This window comes from Babylonia areolata, chromosome 24 (assembly GCF_041734735.1).
Source record: "Babylonia areolata isolate BAREFJ2019XMU chromosome 24, ASM4173473v1, whole genome shotgun sequence".
Taxonomy (NCBI): Eukaryota; Metazoa; Mollusca; class Gastropoda; order Neogastropoda; family Buccinidae; genus Babylonia; species Babylonia areolata.
In genome coordinates this window covers 16,911,676-16,938,574 of record NC_134899.1, presented here as the reverse complement: position 1 = coordinate 16,938,574, position 26,899 = coordinate 16,911,676, and the positions used below count along the sequence as shown (strand labels likewise).

General features: G+C 41.3%; 1 protein-coding gene across 1 annotated transcript; it reads left to right on the top strand.

The window, feature by feature from the left end:
* Positions 1 to 12,151: 12,151 nt before the first annotated feature.
* LOC143298569 (neuronal acetylcholine receptor subunit alpha-2-like) lies at positions 12,152 to 25,706 on the top strand. Its single transcript, XM_076611448.1, has 7 exons — positions 12,152 to 12,400; positions 14,210 to 14,262; positions 15,229 to 15,373; positions 18,467 to 18,649; positions 21,088 to 21,285; positions 21,924 to 22,304; positions 25,369 to 25,706. The coding sequence occupies exons 1-7, from the start codon at positions 12,152 to 12,154 to the stop codon at positions 25,537 to 25,539; spliced, it is 1,380 nt and encodes a 459-aa protein (XP_076467563.1). The 3' UTR covers positions 25,540 to 25,706.
* Positions 25,707 to 26,899: the final 1,193 nt, after the last annotated feature.

Here is a 26,899-nt window from a genome sequence, read left to right as displayed (position 1 = left end):
TCACACGCATGCGTAGCACCGAAACAAAGGGAGAGAAGACATAATTATTAATGACTGACAGAAAATCATATTATGCTTCAGGCATGTACAGCACAGACACAGACCAGTGCGCGTACATGTGATTTATTTGCTGTGGATTCTTTGGTACAGTGTCGTTGCGTTCAAACATGGGCGTGAGATGAAAATGAGCCTATGACACAGTATCACATCAGAACTGGCCGTCAGTCACTGATGAATTAACAATAAAGCATCAAGGATGGTGTTCGGTTTTTGTCCGGTCGGATAAATGTTCAAAGCAGTCACACCGATACATAAGCCTAAAGTCCGATCGACCGTGTGGCATGTTTTCCGCAGCTTTTTGTGCATTATAGAATGCATAGCAGTTGGATGGATGTGTAGCACCAACTAATACGCACAAGAACGCGCACACATAGCCTACACGCGGCATGCACGCGTACTCACACACACACACACACACGCATGCAAACACGAACACAATAACTAGGCCTATCCAAATACACCAACAACAGTATAATATCCACACCGCCTGTGTGTTACGGTATAATCAGCCCCCATTCAGAACTTTGCAATTACTGTGGCCAGTGCAGAACAGTGTTGGTCGATTCCGCCACATGTCGATTCATTGTCGGTATTCCAGACCTTGTTTTGTCACCCCAGTCCCGATTCAGTCGATATAACATTGTGCTCGTGTTTCCATGTGTGTGTGTGTGTGTGTGTGTGTGTGTGTGCGTGCGTGCGTGCGTTCGTGTGTGTGTGTGTGTGTGTGTGTGTGTGTGTGTGTATGTGTGTGTGTGTGCGTGCGTGCGTGCGTTCGTGTGTGTGTGTGTATGTCTATGTGTGCGCGCGTGCGTGTGTGTGACAGAGAGAGAGAGAGAGAGAGAGAGAGAGAGAGCGTGTTTGTGTGAGTGTGCCCATGTAAATCGTTGTGAACTAGATATGAAAAGGGGCGCAGTTTAAATGCATTGGTAGTAGTGAAAGGGTAGACCAAAAACTTCTCGGCCTAACATAGAAGTAATGGCACTAACTGTAAAACATGACCACAACCGAATCTCTTCAAAGGTCTTTCGCAAAGTTACAACTATCTGTCAAAATTTGTTTGCAGATGAAGGGTCTTTGAAAGTTGCCAAGGGTAGAGAAAAAGCAGAAATGGACAAAAGGGAAGCCCGTACAGTGATCAACTGTTTGGAGAAAAAGGGCAGTCCACGAAGACATGATAAAGACACTTGGGGACGACTCCCATTCTTATTCAACAGTCCAGAAGTGGAATACTGACTTCAAGCGGGGCAGGGTGACCACAGAAGATGACCCATAGTCCGGCCTGCCGCCCCAATCCTTACCTCTGATGATCATGTGGAAGCCATTCACCACATGGTCTTGGATGACAGGCGTTTGTCTATTGCACAAAATAGCCAACACTATGGGCATCAACTATGGTTCAGTGCAGAAGATTTTGACTTACATATCAGGCATGGGTAAGGTGTCTGCAAGATGGGTGCCCAGAATGCTGACGCCAGATCAGAAGCTGGCCGGACCTGAAACTTCAAGGGATCTTCTACCTCGTTTCCTGGCCGACCCACATTATTTCTTTCGAAGAATCGTCACCCAACATAAAACGTGGGTTCACCACTTTTGAACCTGAACCCAAAAAGCAAAGCAAGCCTCACAAGAAATTCAACCAGGTGACATCTGTTGGGAATGTCATGGCTTGTTTTCTGGGACTGCCAGGAAATCATAATGATTGACTGCCTCCGAAAGGGTCACACCATCACAAGAAACTATTATGCCTCAGAACTGGGCCAACTTAAAAGAAGCCATCGAAGAAAAACGCAGAGGAAAGCTCCGAGCTGGGGTCCTTTTTACTGCAGGACAATACACCAGTTCACACTGCACCAGTGGCAGTGGCTGAGGTTGCCAACTATAGGTTTCAGCTTTTGCCCATCATCCTTTCTCACCAGACCTGGCTCCATCTGACTTCTTCCTGTTCCCCAAACTGAAATCCTATCTGCGTGGGCACCGCTTTGCGAGTGATCATGGGGTCATCCATGCCGCTGAGGCATTTTTCGACGAACAAGATGCAACCTTCTTCCGCGCAGGGATAGCAGTGCTTGAACACCGCTGGACAAAGTGCACTGCAGTCAGGGGAGACTATACTGACAGCTGACTAATGAAATATTTACAGCTGTCAGTGGGTATTCGCTATCTTGAAATGTCCTGAGCAGTATTCCAAGAGACAGAGATAGAGACATAGAGACAGAGATTGAGACAGACAGATGAACAAAATGATACGATTATTCAGTGTTCCTAAGATCGTTCATGCAACACAACCCAGATCACAAAGACCCAGAATGTTCTGTGTTCTCAGGGTGTTATTGCAGCGTGGTTTCTGATATAAATGCAGGCATGGAACTTTTGTACGTGTGTGTATTGGGGGTGGGGGTGAGGGCGTGGGGATAACAGAAGGAAGGGGCAAATGGGGTGATGTAAAGGTGGTTAATGGGCTGATAATTCATGCTGTTTGAACAACGTGTCCAGGCGTGCAGAAAATGGTAGAATGAATAATTTATGGCGCTCAGGTAAACAGCATAATTCTATGTGTGGCTTTGCCCACAATCCCTTTAGAGTTAAGGGAAAAAAAGACCACAAATGAACAAACATTAATCATAAATCCAATTAACACTGACCCTCCAATGATCGTGCGTTCCTTTCGTCGTGTGTGCTTTGTGAATGTTTTTTGGAATACCAGCGTTAAGGAAAGGAAATTCTTTTCATATATGTGAAGATCATTCAGTCTTTACCACTGATTCAGTTGCCATTCCTTGGCACAAACATGTATCGCTGACTTAACTAAACGTTTTACTCCTTCGAGTATTTTTTTCTAAATGATTTATGATGTTTTATGGTGCTTCCCACAGGTCTGCATATAAATAAAAGGCAGATAAAAAACAAAAAACAAAAACAAAAAAAAAAAACCACAAAAAAAACCACATACTTGGAAACATCCTCGCAAAAATCAAACGCAAAGACGCCTAATACACCTGTCATTCAACAAGAGCATCCAGCAATCAATGGCTGAGAAAACGTGTAAACACAAATAGCATTAAAAATCAATCATTATACAAAAATCAAACAAATAAACAAACATTCATGCACAAGTATTTGCAAAGATGGACAATATCGCTCCTTCAGTGGTCGATGGGACTTGTTAACAACCACTGAATTCTCGTATCTGCCAGATTGTCGCCGACGACAAATAGGCGGAGCTCACTTAATCGCTGATTTGTCGTCGGAGACAAATCAGCAGACAGGCGACAAATCAACATTTAACAGACCTCCGCCGAATCGTGTCCCGTCGGAGACAAAACAGCGTGTCAAAGATACGTCAAGCTGAAGGTCTCATGCTATGTTTTTTTTTTTGTTTTTTTTTTTTAAATTAGTCTTTCTAAATTAAAAAAAAAAATCCCCATATCTTTTCCCACCTCCTGTTACTTCGGCCGTATGCACAACACCATCTCCTTCGTCTTAACAAATCTTTCATCGAGTTCTAAATAATCTTCTCTTCTAGTATTCTTCTCCCTATTCTTTGAGAACGTGAGAGAGGAGAGAGAGAGAGAGAGAGAGAGAGAGAGAGAGAGAGACAGAGAGAGACAGAGAGAGACAGAGACAGAGACAGACAGGGACTTGTGTGCGTGTGTCTGTCACCTGCACACTCGCAAGCACAGGATTTGTGTGTGTGTGTGTGTGTGTGTGTGTGTGTGTGTGTGTGTGTGTGTGTGTGTGTGTGTGCGCGCGCGCGCGCGCGTATGTGTGTGTGTGTGTGTGTGTGTGTGTGTGCGCGCGCGTGCGTGCGTGAATATGTGTGTGTGAGAATGTGACATCAAACAGTAGGTATATTTATTGAAGACTGGACAATGCCTTTTGGTTCTGAACACACCACGCAGAAGAGACAGATGAAAAAAACGAACAACTTTCATTATACCCATGGCATATTTCTGTATGACTGCAAAGCTAAATGGGGCATACGAAGATGTCGATATCAAACAGCGAACTAAGTACAGATGAGATGAGCACACATCTTCAAACCATTGCTGTCTGGCACTTCCCATCAACTTACATACAGGTAATTACGAGGTACAGAAAAATAAATCCATTCTCAAGAAAGAAAGACCCAAACCCCGTTCATGTACCACTTCATTTCACATATGGGACAACCAAACAACAAAGGCTCTAAAGAAATGTGCCAACTCAAAACGAAAGAGCTTGGATTCACGAACGGACGCTGTCTACATTGTCATCTACTAAAAACACGTTCAACCCTTTCTACTATAAATACCGAAGTATTACCACCACGATATACATTGGCGACAGATAGTCAGACGTTTCTAGTTGTCTGGAATTCCACTGGCTGCATGTCTACCGACTTCACATATGAACAGGCAGACATAACAGTCTGTCATAAACAAAAACAAGATAAGATACAATGAATTGAAATAGCATTACCTGCCAACATAACACGACACGACACGACACGACACATGACATGACACGATATGACATGACACACGACACGACACGGCACGGCATGACATAATATAACATGCACTACTTGAAAAGAATAAAGGACGCTGATGTGTTTAATCAATAAACCACAGGCGTCCAGGAATGGCAGGGCTTGTTATGAATAGATGGGTCATTTGCAGAAAGCAAATGGAGTCAGCATAAAAACAAAAACAAAACAAAACAAACGAACAAAAAACAACAACAACAACTATCAAACAAACTGGCAACAGCTTTCTATTTGTCGCGGTTCACTACGCTTCTGGCAAACCTTTATCTTTTAAAGCGTCCTGAAGCCTCGATTAACTTCTTTTTTTGATGACGGCTGAACATTGAATACATCATTTCATGCACACACACACACACACACACACACTAATATTTAGCAAAGGGGTTGGCAAGGAGATAATCCAATTACGAAATCAGCTCTGAGCAATGTGTGTCATCTCCACTGGGTATGGGTGACGTCATATGACTTATTTATTCATGATCAGCCAGTCATGAAACAAGTTTAGTCACTCCCCCCCTCCTCCCCAACAACCTCAACCCCACCACACACATCCCACCCCCACTCTCTCCAACAGTGTACCCACCACGCAGAAGCGGTTGTACAATAAAGACGTTTTTTGTTTTATTATTATTTTTTTTTTAATACCATTATTTTATTTCATTTTTTATAATCAACATTTTTTTCTTTTACATGCTGACAAATATGCAACAACAACAACAACAAATTCACACCATGTACCACTGCAATGAAATAAAACAAAATAAAGACACTGATAATAATAATAAGTAAAACAGGATAAACTAGATAGGGCATTAGTCAATGGATGAGTTATGCTCGAGTCAGCCACGACAGTTTACCCCTGAATCAATTACATCAATCATTAGATGATGATATTTATAAAAACAACAACAACAAAAACCAAAACAGAACAAAACTGCGCGAAACAGTCGAATGGAAGCAAAAATGAAGCCCAGCTTGCTCTTTCACCACTTCTTGTGACCGCCACACAAGTTTGCGGTCACATTCACGCAGACAAACCGATTTAGATGACACTACTACTACTATACAACCACTACTACTTTAAGATAATAACAATACAAACATACCAATTACATCACAGTACAACTTCAACAAGAGAGGCAAGGGCTTTCAATTCAAGACTCACTTGTGATGTGTACACCATCGAACAAAAGAATTGGGGAAAGAAAAAACAAGAAGATACAGGCAGCCATCCCGTCAAGAAACTTTGTAAAACGTCACAGTATGACGTGTGCACCCCCCCGACCTATTTTTAAAATTACGTCACATTGTGTACCAGCTGCTATTTCCCGAAAAAAATACCACTTTGGCGAACATACATTGTGAAAGGTCTTCACACTGAGTGTAAACACAAATGCTTTTCTATGTACCGAGTAATAATTTCACAATGAAGTGTCTTAGATGAGAAATATCAGTATATACATAAAAAAGTATGAAAATAAATTAATGCCCATGCTTCAAAACATAATTAATCTCGCCTTCAATTAGCTGCCCTAAGAAATTTATTCAACGGTGTAACATCGAGACTTAACGAAAAAAGTTCCTATTTGAACAAAAAAATGATAAAAGAGACTGCTGTTGATCAGTGTTTCAGTATATCAAATCAAAGTGTCAAGTTTTCTGAACAGAAATAAAAAAAATGTAACAGTAAATTTATTGTGTAAATAATTTGACTTTTGTTGTTGTTGTTGTTGTTGTTCCCATCCTAAAGGTGGATTTTCAATGAAAACAGTATAAGTAGAAAGAAGAGATTTTTTTTCCTATTTTTGTGCCCAGTTTGGTATTAAATGACAAAGTATTTCCAGAGAAAATGACAATATCAAAGTTTACCACACACACACACACACACACACACACACACACACACACACAATTGTTTACACAAGTGAGTCAAAAACACTTAAGCATGATAATCATCATTATTTTTCAGCCATACATTTGCATGAATACCAGGAACATAGATAGACAGACAAGACAGATATATAGATAGAAAGAGAGGCAAATAGAAATAAAGAATGAAGAAGGGTAAGTCGATTTTGTGCCGCCGAAGCAGGAATGCAAATCAGTAAGAACACGTTATCACTTGTCTTGGTTAGGCACGGAACACACTGTTCGCCAGTCAGAGGTGTAATTTTTCCTCAGAAAATATTCCACAGGCCTGTTGACACTTTCACAACTAGAATTTGGATACCTACTTTAAAATCAACACTTCATAGGGCTTCGTAGTGGTAGACCTACTGACATGACTTCATTATTTCACCTCTCCTGATTCACAATTGGGTCAACAGCAGAGTGAGAGCTGTATTACCCATGATTTCTCTGTTGTAATGGGAATCATTTACAGCTTAGTATCTTGTGAAGGACTATGACTCTCAAACTAGGGGGCAAAAGTGCACTGGCTCTTAGCGCTGCAGACCTGGGGGCTAGATGGCCTTTGTTAGAACCATCTCAGCACCGACTGACCTAAAACCCTTTTGGCCGAGAGAGTGGGGATGTAACTTGGGCAAGACACTTTCCACGATAATCAAATTCTAGCCTCTGTGTGTATGTGTGTGTGTGTGTGTGTGTGTGTGTGTGTGTGTGAAAGAGAGAGAGAGAGAGAGAGAGAGAGAGAGAGAGAGAGTGTGGAATGAAATGAGCAGACCTACCCGACAAATAAGTACATAAAAATGTGAATAAGTAAATAACAGAATAAAAATGTAAGATACATGTAAGATGCATGCGTGTTAGACTGGTTCGCTTCACTGTAAAAAAACAAAACAAAACAACCCCCCCCAAAAAAAACACAAACAAACAACAACACAAAAAAACAAACCCAACTTGTTCAACTTCTTTTTATCAACATTTCGAGTCTGCCTACGATCGACCTCTCAGCAGAGGATCACACCTTAAAAAGAAGGATAGATCGAGCGCAGGAGCGATCGAGGATTCGTTCGATGGCATCGAACACACAGTGTGAACACACCTTTAGGACTGCTTTGACTCGTGGGTAGGGTAGGTACGTAAGCGGGGTGATGCATTGAGAGCCACCCCTCCTGCTTGATCAATCAATGTACCCGCATATTTACCCTACCTTTCCTGACGACCTGCCATCGCGCCGTGCCCATGTGAAGCAAACAGGTGAAGTAAATGGTGTCTGGATTGTTGTTTTTCTAGTGGTGTTGCAACAATTAGAGCTGATGATTTATTTCGTTCATGCCGTTTTTCAGGGGACGTGTGATGCATGCAGTTTCCTTTTGCAGTCAGAGTGGTGCGTCGTTTTGTTGCGTTTGTGTACGTCAGGCAGAGGTTCTCGTTCGTTGTTGTAAGTGTAATTTCCACTTGTTTAATTATTTTGTTTGCTTACTTCAAGAGCGGTCATAACATTGGCATCATTCAATATTTAGCATCAGCTTTCGTTTTCAATTCTCTCTTTGTCTTTCTCTGTATGTCTTTCTCTCTGTGAGTCTCTGTCTCTTTCGCACCACTCTTTATTTCCGAAACGACTGAAGTGTTGTTCACCTGTTTGTTCTTCTCCTTTATTTTGTTGTTCAGTTCAATATTGTTCAGTTGTTTTCTTTCCTGTTTTCTTTCTTTCTTTCTAATTTATTTTTTATTGTCTTCGTTGCTGTTGTTTTGTTCTTGGAAGTTGTTGAAACTCTAACCGTAAATGATAGCAACAAGACAGTGGAGTATGGGTACTTTTGATAATTGTTCCTGTGAGCTGCGTACGAACATGAATGTGTGAGTAGAAGGCTATCTGTCTACATGTCTGTGTGCCTTGTCTGTCTGTCCTTCTGTCAGTCTGTCTCTCTTTTTTGGTTTGTCGGTCGATCTCTCTCTCTCTCTTTCTCCCCCCCTCTCTCTCTCTCTCTGTGTGTGTGTGTGTGTGTGTGTGTGTGTGTGTGTGTGTGTGTGTGTGTGTGTGAAATTACTCTATCATATTTCTTTACATTATTTCACGTCTTTGTTGGAAGCACATCGAGTTCAAAAACCCTGGAGGAGAGCACAACAGAAATGCTTCATATTTATAAATAAATAACAGAAGCCAGGAGCGTTCAGCGCAATAAAATAGCAACAGCAATACAGAAAATCTTCAATGACCGTCGATATCAATTCTACAGAGAGAAAACAGAAGACGTTTTCAGCAAAGTAGAAGAGTGAATGAAAAATGAATAAAAGAAAGGAAAACCTCCCTTCGAGGTAGAGAAGAAAGAGAGAAAGACAGAATTTCGAAGCGAAAGAACTAGAGAACTTTCCAGGGAGGTAGGGAAGAAAGATAGAAAGACAGAAGGAAAGAAGAAAATAAAAAAAAGAAAAGAAAAAGAAGGTAAATATCTTCAAAGCAAAAGAACAAAAGAGCTTTACAGCAAAATTGGGAAGGAAGAAAAGAATGAAGAAGGAACACCAAAACAAAAGAACAAGAGGCCTTCCAGCATAGTAGGATCGAAGTAAAGAAAACAACAACAACAACAACAACAACAACAAAAAGCAACAACGAAAAACAACAACAGTTTGAGTTTCAGTTTCAGTAGCTCAAGGAGGCGTCACTGCGTTCGGACAAATCCATATACGCTACACCACATCTGCTAAGCAGATGCCTGACCAGCAGCGTAACCCAACGGGCTTAGTCAGGCCTTGAGAAAAAAGAAGAAGAAAAAAAGGGTGAATAAATAATAGATAAATACATAAAAAAAGAACTACTACTGATGATAATAATATGTATAAGGCGCAAAACCTTGATGAAGTCAACTATAAGCGTACATAAATAAATAATAATTCTATTAAATAAAGAAAAAGAAAAAAAGTAGTAGTAGTAGTAGTAGTAGTAGTAGTAGTAGTAGTAGTAGTAGTAGTAGTAATAAATAAATAAGACAACAACAACAACTTCAAAGCAAAAGAACAAAAGAGGAAAGAAAGAATGGAAGGGATGTAAAAGAAACAAGGACAGAAAAAGAAACGTAAGAAATGACAGGAATATTCTCTCTTTTTGTTCCTCTTCATAACTGATCCATTCGTAATGCACAAGTCCTTGCCTGTCGTTATACCGCCACGCACGTACGTGGAGGGAGAGTGATCTTCTGCATGGAACCGTTTCTCTGCTGGGCGAATTCATTGATAATCAGCTTGTTGTGTCCATGGACACGGTCACGGCAGGTTATTCTTTGAGGTCCCACGTGGCTGAATTATCATCTCTTATACCAGAGCGAAAACTGAACTTTGGTCGTTTGAATTCATTTCGTGTGAGGCTGAAATCCGTGACGGGCAAGGCCGTGACAGGACAGTCAGAGTGGTAGTGATTTGTGTGCATGATTTAATTTTTTTTATTTTTTAACTGTGTTCATCCAGATCAGGTCCGATCTGCCTGTTCCTGATTCCCGCCTACTCTTTGAAGATATGGCCACGCTCAGTGGCATCTTGATGAGAGTTAGACTTTTTGTTGAGTTGTGTTTTGTTGTGTTTTGTTGTGTTGTGTTGTGTTGTGTTGTGTTTGGCCTAACCTGCCATTCTCGCTTCGCCTTTCGTTCAGCCTCACCCACCTCTCTCTGTCACCGTCACTGTCTCTGTCACTGTCTTTGTCTATCTATCTATCTGTCTGTCTATCTATCTATCTATCTATCTATCTATCTATCTATCTATCTATCTATCTATCTACACAAAAAGGTGTGCTCATCAGGAGCAATCTCTGTTTACATGTCCTCTTTCTCATTTTCTTTCTCCTGTTTCGCTTCCTGACCCCACTCCTCTTCCTTCTTTTCTGTCTCTTCTCCTCTTCTTTCTCCTCTCCCCCCCCCTCCTTCTCTTCTTCCCCATCGTCCACAAACTGAGTTCTGATCTTTGTTTTTTTTTAAAAACTCCGATCGTTATTCGAAAGTTGCCAGACATAGCAATGAGTTCTCGCAAATCTTCCTCTTGATCTTCCTTCTTCGTACCCTCCTCCTCTTCCTCCTTCCCTTCCTCCTTCCTTCTCCTCCTCCTCCTGCACTTCATTCTTTAACTCTGATGTTTGCTTCCGAAATCTGTGAGCTGCTCCTACGCTCTCAGTCTCCCGCCTATCTCTTCTTCCTCTTCTTCTCCCACTCCACCCCACCCCACCCTCTTCCTTTCATAATGCTCACACACCGATGTTTGTTTCAGAGAGCTGCGACCTTCTTCGCTGAAAGCCACAGGTATGCTTTCTTCTCCCAAATCCCACACCCCTTACTTCTCCCTCTCCTCCTCCTCTACTATTCCTTCTCTTCCTCATCCTCAGACTGATTTTTGTTTGTTTTCAGAAGCAGCGACCCATTTCAACGCTCTTTCAATTATGACTTCTTCTTCTTTCAAAACTTCTCCTTTATCCTCATCCGCCTTCTCTTCCTCCTCCACCGCCTCCTCCTTCACCTCTTCCTGATTTTCCTTCTCTTCCTCTTCCTCAGACTGATGTTTGATTTTTCAGAAAGGTGTGACCCACTCCAACAATCTCAGCTGTTTATTCTTCTTTCAAAACTTCCTCCTCCTCTCCCACTCTTTCTTCTCCTTATCCTCCTCCAGTCATCTGCCTCCTCCTCGTCCAACTCCTCTTACTTCTCTTCATCATCCTCAGACTCTGGTGTTTTTGTTTGTTTGTTTGTTCCTCATCCTCCTCTGACTATCCACCTCCTCCTCCTTGTCCTTCAGAAAGCTTCGACCTACTCATCCCTCTCAGCCACTATCATGTCTTCTTCTTCTAGAACTTCCTCCTTTTTCTCTTCCCCTCCTCCTTTTCCTTCTCATCCTAAATCTCAGACACTGACGTTTTTTTCCCGAAAAGCTGCGACCTACACCATAGTTCCCAGCCGCAACCACGCCTTATTCTTCTCCTTCCAAAACATCCTCATTCTCACCACCTCCGACCATACACCTCTTCTATCTCATCCTCTTCATTCTCCTCCTCATTCCCAGACTCCGGCGTTTATTTTCAGAAAGTTGCGTGGGTCTTTTTCCCCCCCAGAAAACTGCAACCCACAGTAATTCTCTCAGCCAAAACCTTGGCTTCTTCTTTTTCCAAACTTTCTCCTCCCTTTCTGCCCACCATCGGCCTTCTGCCCCCCAGGTCTCCACCATCCTCTTACTTCTCATCCTAATCTTCAGACTCCAATGTGTGCTTTTTTCTTTTTCTTTTTTTTTCCATTATAACCTGCGAACCACTCTGACGTTCTCCACCACAACCATGGCTTCTTCCTCCATAACTTCATCCTCCTCCCCTCCCCCCAATATCTGCCTCCTCCTCTTCCAGCTCTTCCTCCTCTTCCTTCCCTTCCTCATGTCCAGACTCGGATTTTGTTGTTGTTGTCAGAAAGCTTCGAACTACTCTACAACCATGGCTTCTTCTTCCCAAACTTCCTCCTCATCTTCTTCCGTCTCTTCCTTATGCTCATAATCTGATATTTTTTGCTGTCAAAGCTGCGAACTACTCGACAACCATGGCTTCTTCTTCCCAAACTTCCTCCTCATCTTCTTCCGTCTCTTCCTTATGCTCATAATCTGATATTTTTTGCTGTCAAAGCTGCGAACTACTCGCCAACCATGGCTTCTTCTTCCCAAACTTCCTCCTCCTCCTCCTCTTCCCGCTCCTTTGTGATGTGGCTTGCGGCTCTGATGGTGACCGTGGCTGTGATGGGAACGGTAGCGACGGGGCAGGGGGCCGACAAGGACGACTATCAAGAACTCTTCAACGCCCTGTTTCAAAACTACTCTGTGGACATCCGACCCGTTAATGACTACTCTACGGCCACGGACGTCTACATGACACTGTATCTGCTGTCTATACTGGAGGTGTGCATATTTGTTTGTTTGTTTGCTTGTTCGTTTACGTGTGTGTGTGTGTGTGTGTGTGTGTGTGTGTGTGTGTGTGTGTGTGTGTGTGCGCGCGCGCGCGTGTATGTGTGTGTGATAGCAACAACAGCAACAATAACAATAATAATGACAATGATTTTAGTAATTGCATACATTAGAGTTTCAAACATTCATCTTGAAGGCTAACTTCCCACGCAGGTTTGTACACAACATAAATTTAAAAGATGATGGGAGACGGCGATGATAAAGGGGTATATATTTTTTTTATGAAGTGTTGCATATCTGGGGCTGACAAAAAAAAAATGTACAAGATACTAATGCTATTCAAATTACATTACTGAATGATTCTGTTCTGATAAACGTTTACCAAAACGACGGATTCCATCAATTGGAAGGCGATTTAACTTCATCACACACAGAACACGACGATGCTCGTAATTCTCTAGCTGACCCATGTAACAAGCTCTTATAATTTCCTGATGATATGAATAGTAATCACCTTCTTCCACAACAGATTCATACCAACACTGGCGAAAATCTTCTTCTGGTCTGTCCAGGCAGATCCTTTGAAAATTGTCAATATTACTCACATCTTGCATTGCCCATACATACGGAAAATGGAAGTGTGCACAATATAGCCCCATATTAAGTAGCTCAGTCGTGTCTTCCATTGTGATCATGCATAAATAACATATCATAGCACTGTAACCAATGGCATGAATAATAAAACATTCTGTTTCGCTTTGACTCGAACACTGACAATGGCGACAGCGCTTTGCAGTAATTGGGATGGCTTTACCATGTAACCTCTCTCCCCCGTCCCCACCCCCTCCGCTCTTCTCACTCCCCCATCCCTTCCCTTTCTGTCACCTGTCACGGGGCAGCGGCATAATCAGTAAATGATTCGTGTTCTGAATTTCTGTCTGTCTGTCTGTCTGACTCTGTGTGTGTTGGTTGGTCATTACTTTAAAGTCTTTTCCAGACGGGAAAAATGTGTGTGCAGTGTATTTGTCTATACATCACTTTGGACAAATCGCCAGTATGTGTTTATTTCGTCTTCGACTAAATGCTATAGAACACAATAATGTGACAATACACTGTGCATTATTCAGTACACAATTTGCACTTTATCACTTTTTTCTCAACTGCAAGAAAGGTCATCAGTATCTATCATGGTCGTTTAAAGAAGGGATTTTTCACAATAAATAGAAATGTGAGAATCATTTGCACGTACTCCCATATGTCCATTTCGTTACTGGTTGTTTGATTCTGGTGGTTTCTAGATGTACATGTGTTGTCTGAATGTGACTGAATTTGTCCTAACTCATCACACACACACACACACACACACACACACACGCACGCACGCACACACACACAGCACATGCACACGTTGTGTACGCAAGCACACACACACACACACGCACACACACACACACACACACACACACACACACTCCCAACCCCCCCCCCCCCCCGGCCCCCCCCGCACACACACACACACACTCTTTCACACACACACACACACACACACACACACACACACACACACACACACACACACACACACACACACACACACATACAGACACACACACACACACAGACGCAGACACACACACAGACACACAGACACACAGACACACACACACACACACACACACACACACACACACACACACACACACACACACACCACTGTCTTTGCTGTCGTCTTTCGTCATTTCTTGTTAAGAAGACATGATCCATGAAACAGAAGGACGAACTAGGGATGTTTAACTTGCGCAGGTAAACGAGAAAGGCCAGACGTTAAAGATCAACACTATACTGGAGATTGAATGGTAAGTGCAGCCGCCTCTCTGGGTTTTTGTTGTTGTTGTTGTTTTCTGTTTTCTTGCCTTTTCTTTCTTTCTTTCTGCCATCCTTTTTTTAACTGACAAAGGAATATTTCGAGCGGGAAAGGAAATCAGGGGAGATAAAAGCAGAAATATTTTGATTCTTTTCGTTTCTTTTTATTTGATTTCGCTTCAAGTCATTTTCATTGGCTCACTTGAGGCAATGTGACTCTATGTAATGATCTGTTCATCGGTTGTGTGTGTGTGCGTGCGTGCGTGTGTGTGTGTGTGTGTGTGTGTGTGTGTGTGTGTGTGTGTGTGTGTGTGTGTGTGTGTGTGTGTGTGTGTGTGTGGTTAACTTTAACACTGTTGTTTTCTCTGGAAATACTTTGCCAATACCAAATTTGGATTGAAAATAGTGGGGAAAAAATATCTTCACAGTCATACCATTAAGAGGTTGTAAGTCTTCCGGATTATACTGTATTTCCAGATCATGAACGGTTTATTTCGTTGAGGATCCGGAGTTCAGGAAATGGTTGGGTTTGAAGACGGCATGACCTCTTTTTTTTTCTTGTTCATAATTAAAAGAAAAACAAGCTTTTTTTTTCGACCCGAAGTTTTATTTTACCAAACACAGAACACGTTGAAATGATTTTCAATTTCTTAAAATTTCGTTTTATTTAAATTGCATATTTATTTATTTTCAAAATATACATCACAAGTGAGTCTTGAAGGCCTTGCCTGTCTTGTTCCATTTTGTTTCGTGTCATTCAAATTCGTTTCAATTTATTTCATTTCATTTATCGGTGTTTTTTTTTGTTCCATTACGTTTTGCTTTATATTGCTTTTTTCAATCCATTTTCCTTTAAGTGCGTTCTTCAGTTCAACGTCTACCCACATTGTGTTATGATTTTTGACGAATTCCATTTTATATCAATTTCCTTTTCTTTCCTGTTCTGTCATTTCGATCAGGTATGACTGGCACCTGTCGTGGTATGTTGAAGACTTCCAGAACATCACCAGCCTCCTCATACGTCAGAAGCAACTATGGCTGCCGGACCTCGTAGTCAGCAACACAGTCACATCCCAGAAACAGCTGGGCTATGACAACCTGCAGGTGATCATGATGATGATGACATGATGATGGTGGTGGTGGTGATGATGATGATGATGATGATGATGATGATGATGGTGATGATGATGATGATGACATGATGATAACGTTTACAATGAGGAAAAATAATGAATGATATATCTCTTTAAAAAGGACTTCTGTTGATACTGCTGCTGCCGCTGCTACTGCTACTACTACTACTGCTGCTGCTGCTGCAGCTGCTACCACTACTTCTACTACTACTTGTTCTTGCTGTTATCATTGTTATAACAAATGTGTGTGTGTGCGTGTGTGTGTGTGTGTGTGTGTGTGTGTGTGTGTGTGTGTGTGTGTGTGTGTGTGTGTGTGTGTGTGTGTGACTGAAGCCTGAATAAATGAAACAGGAAACCGATGATGAGCGCCTAAATGTAGCTCTCAGCCGGATCTACCTTGGTAGGCATCTTGTTGCGCAAACGACTCCGCAATACGTGTCCATCTCACTCAATCAACGTGTCTCAGCCGCGTTCAGCGACCCACGCCCAAACAGCATGAGGCTTATCATTGTCCAGTACTTCGTTCCCGATGTCCGTCACAGAGGACACAGTATGCAATGAGCGACGCGGAAGAAGGAACCTGTTGACCACTAGTGTTACACGGCACACACTTTAATTGGCTTTAATGCACCGTCTTGAAGACGAGAACTTGCTGTTAATAAGCATGTTCCTTGCTTCTACCTTATGAGAGGGCGCCATCTCAGAATCATGGTGTGAGTGTGCGTGCTATCTATGTGTGCTGATAGTTCGTGTCCAAAATATCTGGGCTTCGGTCGCTTACTTCAGCGCTCGTATCGTTCGGTCGATGCGAGTTCTGTTGTCCCTTAATGGGATACCTGTTGTATGGTATAGTATAAAGTCTATGGCAGTTTATTATCTGTGTACATGGGTGTATCTATTGCCTGTATTGCTTCCTGGATGCCATGGGTATATGTTGCTGTGTTCACAACAGACATTCCGTGATAGCGCTGCCATATGTACTACCAGGTTAGCGATTTCGCTCGGCGAGAATGATTATGAGCTTTTGCACATGTCAGCCACTACTGAGGTGGTTCGTGCATCATGGATTTTAAACACAGACATTCCATGACAGCTCTGCCATGTCTGGTGCCAGACTAGCGCCCTCGCTTGGCGAGGATTGTTACGTGCTTTTGCACATGTCAACCCCTACCAAGGCAGTTTATGCCTCATTGATTATGCTGATCTCTCCTTTGCTTATATCACCATCGAAAATAAAGAATTTGCTTTGTCTTGTCTTTTTTTGTCTTGTCCTGTCAGAAGAAAAATATAGTTCGATCTTTATGAAACACGGGGCGGGGTGTGGTGAGAATGCGCCAGACTTGGAAGCGAGTAATCACGAGTTCAAAGTCTTTTCTTTCTTTCTTTCTTTCTTTATATATATATATATATATATATATATATATATATATATATATATATATATATATATATTTTTTTTTTTTTAGGGAGAAGGGGTGGGGGGTTGTTTTGTTTTGTTTTCCCCTTCTCCCTCCTCTGGACCTTGAGTGGTGTCTGGGAGTTAGTCATTCGGATGCTGTTCTCAACTGTACGTCTATCAAGTTTCCAGGCAGGACACCACCCATCCAGTGGAAATGAAAGCCGGCCTTGACATCGCCCATGCAGCGTTGTTCTGCCGCAGATTCACTGGTGGTTTCTCCACACACACTTATAATCGTGTGTCCATGTGAAACGATTACTACAAAGAAAGCAGAGTTCTTGACACACTGAAGATCTCTCTCTGTGTCTCTCTCTCTGTGTGTCTCTCTCTGTGTGTCTCTCTGTCTGTCTCTCTCTCTCTGTGTATCTCTGTCTCTCTTTGTGTCATTTATTCTCTGGCCGCTTGTTTCAAGGCAATCAATCTTTTTTTTCTTCTTTTTTTTTTTTAACCATTATATTTCATATTATCAAACTGATGTACCATGGTAGCCTACTACTGGTTTGTTCCGCGAATCATTCATTGAGTATTCTGTAAGTTTCCTCAAAACAAGCTCTCAGAGCAACCTTTTTTTTTTCATTACTCAACCCCTTCTCTCTCTGTCTCTATGTCTGTCTCCTCCCCCTTCTCTCTCTCTCTCTCTCTCTCTCTCTCTTTGCCCCTCAACTCTCTCCTCTTTTCTTTCACTCTGTCCTTGTCTCTCTTCTCCGCCCCCCCACCCCCCGCCCCCCTTCTCTCTCTCTCTTTGCCCCTCAACTCTCTCCTCTTTTCTTTCACTCTGTCCTTGTCTCTCTTCTCCGCCCCCCCCACCCCCCGCCCCCCTTCTCTCTCTCTCTTTGCCCCTCAACTCTCTCCTCTTTTCTTTCACTCTGTCCTTGTCTCTCTTCTCCGTCCCCCACCCCCTTCTCTCTCTGTCTCGTTTCAGTTACGGCTAGATGATGATGGGGTGGTAATCTGGAGCCCGTCCGGTGTTTTTGAAACCGCCTGTGACATCGACATCACCTACTACCCCTTTGATACACAGGTAGACCCAGATACATTGTACTGGCAATCATTTGAATGATATTCATGTCAGTATGATCTTTGTGGGAGCGTGGTGGTGGTGGTGGTGGTGGAAACACACAAACACACACATGTTTAAGTTGGTAGTCTCACAGACGTCTAGACCAAACCTTCTATTCCCAGAAACACTCACACCATACACATGCTGTCAACCACACACACACACACACACACACACACACACACACACACACACACACACACAGAGGACGAAACACAAACTTGAACCAATATTCCTTGGCATCAGTAGAATTGAAGATGCAGTCACATAGAATTCTAGGTATGTTTATTGACAAAGATCTGTCTTGGAATGTCCATAATGATAACATAATTAGGAAAACGTCTCTCGAGCAAAATACTTCCTGTTAGCAAAAATGAAAAAAATATTCTTGAGTTGTTGCTTATTCAATATTCCATAATTAAATCTAATTTTGACTGACTTTGACACACACGCACACACACACACACACATAATCCCCCCTACCCCCACCCCCCAAAAACATACACACAATGTTGTTTTTTCTGCTTTATGTCCATCCCAAAAAGGTGTGCAACATAGAATTCCAGACGGCCGTCTCTGACAAGAGGGAGATACGTGTGTACATTGACAGAGTGGAACCAGTCATCCTGTCCCGGTTCTCTCAGAACGGACTGTGGGAACTGATCTCCACGGCTGCCGAAAACATCAATGAAGACGATGACTATTCTCAGACGAAGATCAGGTTTAAGGTATCTAATCTCTCTCTCTCTCTCTCTCTCTCTCTCTCTCTCTCTCTCTCTCTCTCTCTATATATATATATATATATATATATATATATACACACAGAGGTTTAAGGTACCTATCTATCTACCTATCTATCTATCTATCTATCTATCTATCTATCTAGATAGATAGACAGATATATACCTGTAGTCTTCAAGTTGACGCGAATCCACCCAGAGTGATTTTGGTCGGGTTTTCAGCCGCCTTTGTTCCTTTTTTCAAATATTTCATTAATATATATATATATATATATATATATATATATTATATTATATTTAGAGTTAAATGATGCTACGTTGATGATTGATGATTAGTAAGTTCCAGAGACAATTCTGTGTGAATGCTAGCATGTGTGACAACAGCAACAACTACTACTAGTACTACAAAGACGACGACGACAATGACGATGACTACTACTACTACTACTACTGCTACTACCACCACCACAATTACCTCAACCACAACCACTTCCATGACTATTACAGGAACAACAACAATAACAACAACAACAATGACAACAACAACAACTACTACTACGACGTGGGGATGGTGCTTAAAAGGGGGATATGCATAGTGATGATAAACTCGAACAACAGAAGCAACAATTTGTAAAAATCTATGAAATAGCAATTAGCAACATAAACGAAAAAACTAACAGAATAAGACATCGGAGGTTTGCGTCAAAGAAACACTCCTACTGGACTATGTAACAGGGATTCAGCAATTTCGAACAACAGTAATTGGTTGGACATCATTCCTTTCATGTTTTGTTTGGAAAGGTATCTGACTTTGCATGACTTTGGAAGTAACCTAATAATCCTTTGACATTGAAACAATATATGGTTTCGTGTGATCTGTTCACCACATACACAATTTATGTTTATGCTAAACTTTGTCTTGAAAGCATTTAGTCTTATACGCAACACCAGACAGGTGACCAGTCTATAATAGTATGAAGGGAAATCCATCATTTTTTGTTGTGTAATTTCAGTTGTAAACATCTTTTTCCTTTGGATATGAGCTCCTGTCATTAGTACTATCTTGACATCTGCTCCATATTGAAGACCCTAACAGTCCGCAACATTCTGAAACTGACTGCTGAATAAATATTTCAAAAGTATTCTCTGTTCTTTGTGCACCCTTTTTCGCTGCTCTGTCGTCCATTTTATTTCCTTTTATACCAGTATGAGAGGGTACCCAGCAAGATTCTTTGGCTGATAAAATGTGTAATAAATAATTTATTTCAAAAATAACATCTGGTCGAGCTTTTGTATAAAATGATTCCAGTGCGTGCAACACTGATTTATCAGATATTCCAAAGCTAGCATTATAGCAACGAGTTCAACTGTAAATATAGATAGTTTACTTCCAAGATAAAATGACCTTTCAATTATAAGTGTAGGAATTACAAAGGCTGCTCCAGTTTTTGTATTTTCAAGCACTGAACCATCTGAAAACACCTGAAGATGGCTTTGATAATTTTCATAAAGACGGGTGTTTGCATTTACTTTCGCAATGTTAATATTTTCATCCTTTTTCGTATCATTATAGTTTATATCAAAAGCTGGTTTCTGTGATATGATCTCCTTTTGTAATCTTGTGTTCTTTGTGGCGTTGATTTCTTCAGGGTTACGTTCATCCACATGCAAATATCATCAGCATTTTGTACCAAAGTAACATTTTTTTAATATTGCTTTAGGAATATCCTGTATAAAGATATTAAATAGGATGTGTGCTATGATTGATCCTTGTGGAATTCCCATGTCTAGAGTTCTGGGCGTTGAATATGCTGTTCCTATTCTAGCTTGCATAGTTCTGTTTGATAAAAAAAGAGAGAAAAACTTGATATAGTTGTACATGTGTCCACTTAGGCCTATATTTTTCAATTTTAACAATTACTGTTTGTGCCACACTTGGTCAGATGCCTTTTTAACATCAAAGAATGTTGCTCGAACACTTTTTCTACGAGCAATTTGTTGCTGAACTTGAGTAGATAATTTGATCAAAATGCTCTATCGTAGATCTTCTTTTTACTAAATCCTGCTTGGTTTACAGGTATGATTTAATTTTTTTCACAGTAGCGCAGCAATGTATTTAAAAACTTTTTTTCTAATAACTTTAAAATATGGGACATTACTGCAATGGGTCGATAGCTTTTTTTTTTAATCACTCTGGGGTTTTCCTGCTTTCAGAATTGGAATAATTATGGAATTTTTCCATAACTGCAGTATAGTACCATTATCCCAACGTCCCTGAATGATTTTGTGTGTGTGTGTGTGTGTGTGTGTGTGTGTGTGTGTGTGTGTGTGTGTGTGTGTTATGACATAAACTACATATGAAACCTCGTTGTCCTGTGGAATTCATCTAAGTCATTTAACAATATAGATACTGTGTAAAACAACAGCTTCAGCTACAGCGCCGTCGGAGCTACTATGTGCTCAACATCATCCTGCCCATTCTCCTTCTGTCACTGACCTCGTCCTTGACCTTCGCGTTGCCTAGCGACGCGGGAGAGAAAATGGGTCTCTCCATCACGGTCCTTCTGGCCTTTGCCGTCTACTTGACGTTGATCACCGAGGCCATGCCCACAACGTCAATGCAGGTAGGTGCAGGAGCTCTCTCTCTCTCTCTCTCTCTCTCTCTCTCTCTCTCTCTCTCTGTGTGTGTCTGCGTCTGTTCTGTGTGCGTGGGTGCATGATAATCCCGGACAACAAATTCAGGAGAAGTGCTGTGAACAAAGTAATACTCTCTGTGTTTTCTTTATCGATATGGCAAAGACTTTTGATATTGTCTGTGGCCTCACTGTTTCCAGACTTGTTTGCCCATCTAAGTTTGACAACATCCTACGGTCCTGTCACAATGACGTGATGGCCAGAGTTGTCGAGATTTGATGTCTGTCACACCCGTTCTCTGTCACAAATGGTGTTTTGCAATGATGTGTTCTAGCGCTCACACTCTTCACTCTCCTGTTTGCAACGATGCTGTCGCTACTGCCCTTATTTTTGACGCATGTGTGAATTACCACCACTTACTGAACTGACTGCTCGTTTGACCTGCAACGTCTAAAACCCAGCATGCATTCACTTGAGATCATTGTGAGAAATTTTCTCTTGGCAGATAATTGTGCCCTTTCAGCACACAGCAAATCAGATCTTGAGAAGCCTGCTTACTGCATCTCCTCGGCCGCTCAGTTATTTGGTCTCAGAGTCATTCTACACCTATACTCATTATGTTCACCAGGTGTCGGTCGTGACAGTCTACCTGATCGTCCTCCTCTCTGTTGCCTCAGCCAATGTCATCTTTTCCGTCTTCATCCTCCGCCTCCACCACCGACCCACCTCGTCCCCCGTTACCGGTTGCCTGGCTGCAGTCACCCCCACTCTCCGAAGCCTCCTCTGCATGACCCCCATCCCTCCCGAAGACCTTGTAGAAGAGGAAGAAAGCAGCAACGAGAACGGAACGTCCAAAGGCAGAGAAAGGAACGCGGCTGCCGCAAACCAAGTCGTGTCGTTGCAGATATTTGAGAAAAGTCCCAAGAAACGTCACCATCCCCTTAACGCCGTTGCCCCTGACGGCGGTCCGGCGCGGGCATTTGATCCGCCCTTGACCTCCAAGTCCAAGGTATTTGTATGTGTATTTCTTTTTATCACAACAGATGTCTCTGTGTGAAATTCGGGCTGCTCTCCCCAGGGAGACCGCGTCGCTATACTACAGCGCCATCTTTTTTTTTTTCTTTAAAAAATTTTTTTTTTTCCTGCGTGAAGTTTTATTTTATTTTTTTCTACCGAAGTGGATGTTTCTACAGAATTTTGCCAGGAACAACCCCTTTGTAGTCGTGGGTTCTTTTACGTGCGCTAATTGCATGCTGCACACAGGACCTCGGTATATCGTCTCATCCGAATGACTAGCGTCCAGACCACTTCTCAAGGTCTAGTGGAGGGGGGGAAAATATCGGCGGCTGAGCCGTGATACGAACCAGCGCGCTCAGATTCTCTCGCTTCCTAGGCGGACGCGTTACTTCAAGGCCATCACTCCACGTGAAGGTGAAGGATACATTAAAACAAACAAACAAACAAACAAACAAAAAACAAGAGAGGCAAGGCCTTCAAGACTCACTTGTGATACACTTTAAAAAAAAAATCTAATCGTTAAAATGTGTTCTGTGTTTGTTATTTTAAAGCTTCGGGTTAAAAAAAAAAAAAGAAGTCGTAACGGCAGATTCGAACCCCGCGTGTTCGGATGAGAAAAAAACTGTCTTATCCATTACACTGTCGTGGCTCCTAAACTAAAGTTAAAAAATATAACATATAAAGATGCTTTTTTTAAAGGGCGATAAATCGATGCGATATTCGCAGTGAAAACGCTGTTTAAATCATATTATTCTGGTGTATTTTGGGCATTCAAAAAATCTGTAAGGGCAATTAAAAATTCTTTTTAAGTCCGCGGTAAAGGAGACGTGGTTATCGCCGCAATCACACTGCAACATTTAGCCGTTTTCTCTGGATCTAGATAGATGTCTACAAGTTTAGCTACACCCGGTTGACACGGTCGATTCAATTTCTCTTTTATGTTCATTCTAGTTTTATAGTTTTAAAGTTGATATGAAAATTGAGTATTTTGTTAAACTAATAACATGTAGAGCCAAGTACAAGTACTTCTAAACGTCATATGAAATGAAAAGGACTTCATTTTGAGAAAAGTCAAGACTGGAAATTTTTGCGTTTCATCAATTCAAGGATATTAACTCTCATGGTTTATTATTTTTAACTGTGAATTTCATCACATGTTATCGTGTATTGTCGATTGAATATAGGATTGAACGGGCAGGTCAACAACTTCAAACAAAATGGCGTCGTTCGCGTAGAATATGAGCACGCGCTTTGAATATGTATAAATATGTGTACGCAATTGATTTTTGCCCATGACCTTCAGGGCTCAGCCAATAGATCTATAAAGTCCACTCGTCGTATTGATTTTAGTATTTTCCGAAAAAGACTACTTGGGCGAATGAACATAGTGAAAGCCCTGTACACTAAGAGTAAAACACACAAGCTGTTTATGTATTGAGTATAATTTCAAAATGTAATGTTTAAGATGAGAAAGATCAGTTTAAAGCAAATTAAGCACCCTAGCATTAATTACAGATTAATTTCCCTTTTTTACTATCTGCAGCAAAGACATGCAAAATAAATATAACTCCCATGCTTAGCAAAAGAAGTTCCTGTTTCAACAAAAAATGATAAAAATGACTGCTCTTGTTGTTGTGTCAGAATATCAGATCAAAGCGCCAAGTTTAGAGAATAAAAAATATATAAATATAACAGTAAATTCAGTTTGCATATAATCTGGCTTTCTTTTTAATTTTTTTGTGCCCATCCCAGAGGTGAAATATTGTTTTAAACAAGATGACTGGAAAGAATTGAATTTTTCCTATTTTTATGCCAAGAACAAAAGAAACAAAAGCCAAACTGTATGCAAAAAAGTAGAAGTTATTTAGTATTCTCATTACTATCGTTATCAGCAAATGAGAAGTGACCTTTACGTGAAACAGTTTGGTAATTCTGAACGATGCCGTACAGGATCAGGAAAATTCAGTTTCACTTTCAAGGAGGTGTCAAAGCGTACTGACTGGTCCACATACGCTGAATCACATCCCCTGCAAAAACAAACATCAATGTAGATAAATCAAAATAAGTCATAAAAAGCAGATGCCCGATCATTGCATAAACTCAACGGACTGATCAGGCCTTGAAAGCCTATCCAAGGTATGTGTAAAACATTAACATACCATGGGGAAAAAACTCCGCGTGTATACTGGCGCCAGTGTACACACACACACACACACACACACACACACACACACACACACACACACACACACACACACACACACACACACACACACATCAAGACATAACAGTGAGTTTAAAACAGAGACTGAAACTTTGTGCGTGTAAAGCAAAACATTCCAAACTGGAAGGCCTACCTGTGTTTGTGGGAAGAATGATGTCTGTATATGGCATGTGCTCTCACAGATCGCCCAATACTTACCATAAACCCCTAAGGGCCATGAGCATAATATTTCAGGCATTAATGATACGCAAGCTTTGGCTTACGACTGTTCATGGTCATTTATGCAACACGCTAAACGTGTATCACGCAGGCGTTGTGTATTTAACAGTCAAGTTCGTTTGTTAGCTGGTTAGTTTTGCTTTAGTTTGTCAGTAACAATATGTCCGAGTAGTAGCAAAATTTTATCTGTCTGTTATGTATTTTTCTCTTCTTCTTGTAACAGGTCTTTTCAGAATTACTTTAACTGACCATTTAACATTACTTTGGTCAGAACTCTTCCACTGGTTTTGATTACAGAACTGGCGAGTGTACAGCCATACGATGGCTGGGGCAACAATTTGCGTTCTAGAATCACATGATTTGGTTTGATTTTAATTATACTGAGAAAACGAACATCTGGTTTGTTAACAAGTCCTGACAAATCTAGCAGAATTTCTCTCTGTGTCTCTGTCTGTTTGTCTGTCTGTCTCTCACCTCATCTGTCTATCCTACTTTTTCTGACTCCCATTCCCACCCCCACACACCTACCTCCCCGAACTAATAAACACTGTGATCTCCCCACTCGGAGAACACGTGTTTAATACACGATTCATTCATTCTTTCATTCATTCAGCCCAAGGTGAAGGCCGTGCAGGGTCGGATGGTGGCTGAGACGCTGGACAAAGCCATCTTCGTGATGCTGACCGTCCTCAGTCTGGCGAGCACCGTCGTCTGCTTCATCGTTCTTTACGTCGGTGCCAGCAAGCAGGCCAGCGAGCTTCAGCTGCACCCTGAAAGGCCTTAGCGCTGTCATCGACGTCGTCGTCGCCAACAGCAACTACATCACAGTTCTAATTTTCTTGCAATTGTTGTTGTTTTTTTGTTGGTGTTGGTGGCAGTGGTTTATGTTCTTGTTCTTGTTCTTCTTCTTCCTGTTCTTCTTTCTGTTTTTGTTGTTCTTCTTCTTCCAGCCTCTCTCTCCACCTCCTCCTGGTTAGCTCTTTTGTCTCTTTGTTTTTGTTCTTCCTGTTCTTGCTCTTGTTCTTCTTCTGTCTTCACATTCAGAATCTGCTTTTGTGCATAATTTCAAGACACCCCCATCCCGGCCCTCCCCTCCCCACCATCTCGTTGACCTTTTAATTCTTCTAAATTTAAAGATATCAAAGCACGCGAGTACGTATCTTGACAAAAATAACAAAAGCAAACAAACAGGGTAAATGGGAAAATAAACGATCAGAAGAATCAAAAGAAGAAAATGGTATAATTCTACTTGTACAAAAGACAACTCAACCAGAGCACCGCAATGAATTTTAACACTTTGTCAATTGGAAAGGCGCTTGTGATAATTATATGCGATGTAAATACTATGATATATGTATAAATATAACCCTCATATTTGTCACATGAATGCCAAGATTAGCATAATTATGTCACGCGACCATTCGCTGCTCACACTAAAAAAAAAAAAAAAAAAAAAGAAACAAAAAAACAAGAAAGGCAAGGCCTTCAAGACTCAATTCTTATACACACTTAAAGAAAAACAAGCAAACAAACAAACAAACAAAAAAAAAACAACACTTACAAAAATCAAAAATTATATTGTTGAAATGTGTTCTCTATTCGTTATTATAATTATATGCTTCGCGAAAAAAACAAACAAAAACACTTTAACAAATAAATAATTAGTTTGTTAAAATGTGTTCTCTATTCATTATTATAATTATACACAGCTTCGCGAGAAAAGAGAGAGAGAGAGAGAGAGAGAGAGAGAGAGAGAGAGATTCAAATGGTTTAATGACTTAAGCAACATGCTCATATCACCAAGTGGAAAACACGCTCCCCCCCCCTCTCCCACCCCTTCGAACGTTCCCTCCCTCCTACACTTTTCACAACATTCTAATGCTTTTAATAAGGAATACAAAACAATATCTAACGGTATGTATACGCACAATCATCGTAGACTACTGCTGAGGTTGATATCTAAGTAACCCGAGGCCATCGACCCGATTACGTAGTCACAGAGAGAGAGAGAGAGAGAGAGAGAGAGAGAGAGAGAGAGAGAGAGAATATTCAAATAACATTTGTCAATTTAACTATCTTCACAATCGATTAACATACATTTCCACCAACGATATCAATTAAACAGTGGTAAAATAAATCGAATG

What these genes read in the sequence shown, in the direction of transcription:
- LOC143298569 (XM_076611448.1), top strand. Translation starts at nt 12,152, where the DNA reads ATGGCTTCTTCTTCCCAAACTTCCTCCTCCTCCTCCTCTTCCCGCTCC. An exon ending in ACTATACTGGAGATTGAATG is followed by an intron (nt 14,263 to 15,228) that starts GTAAGTGCAGCC and finishes CATTTCGATCAG; the next exon opens with GTATGACTGGCACCTGTCGT. An exon ending in AGACGAAGATCAGGTTTAAG is followed by an intron (nt 18,650 to 21,087) that starts GTATCTAATCTC and finishes GTAAAACAACAG; the next exon opens with CTTCAGCTACAGCGCCGTCG.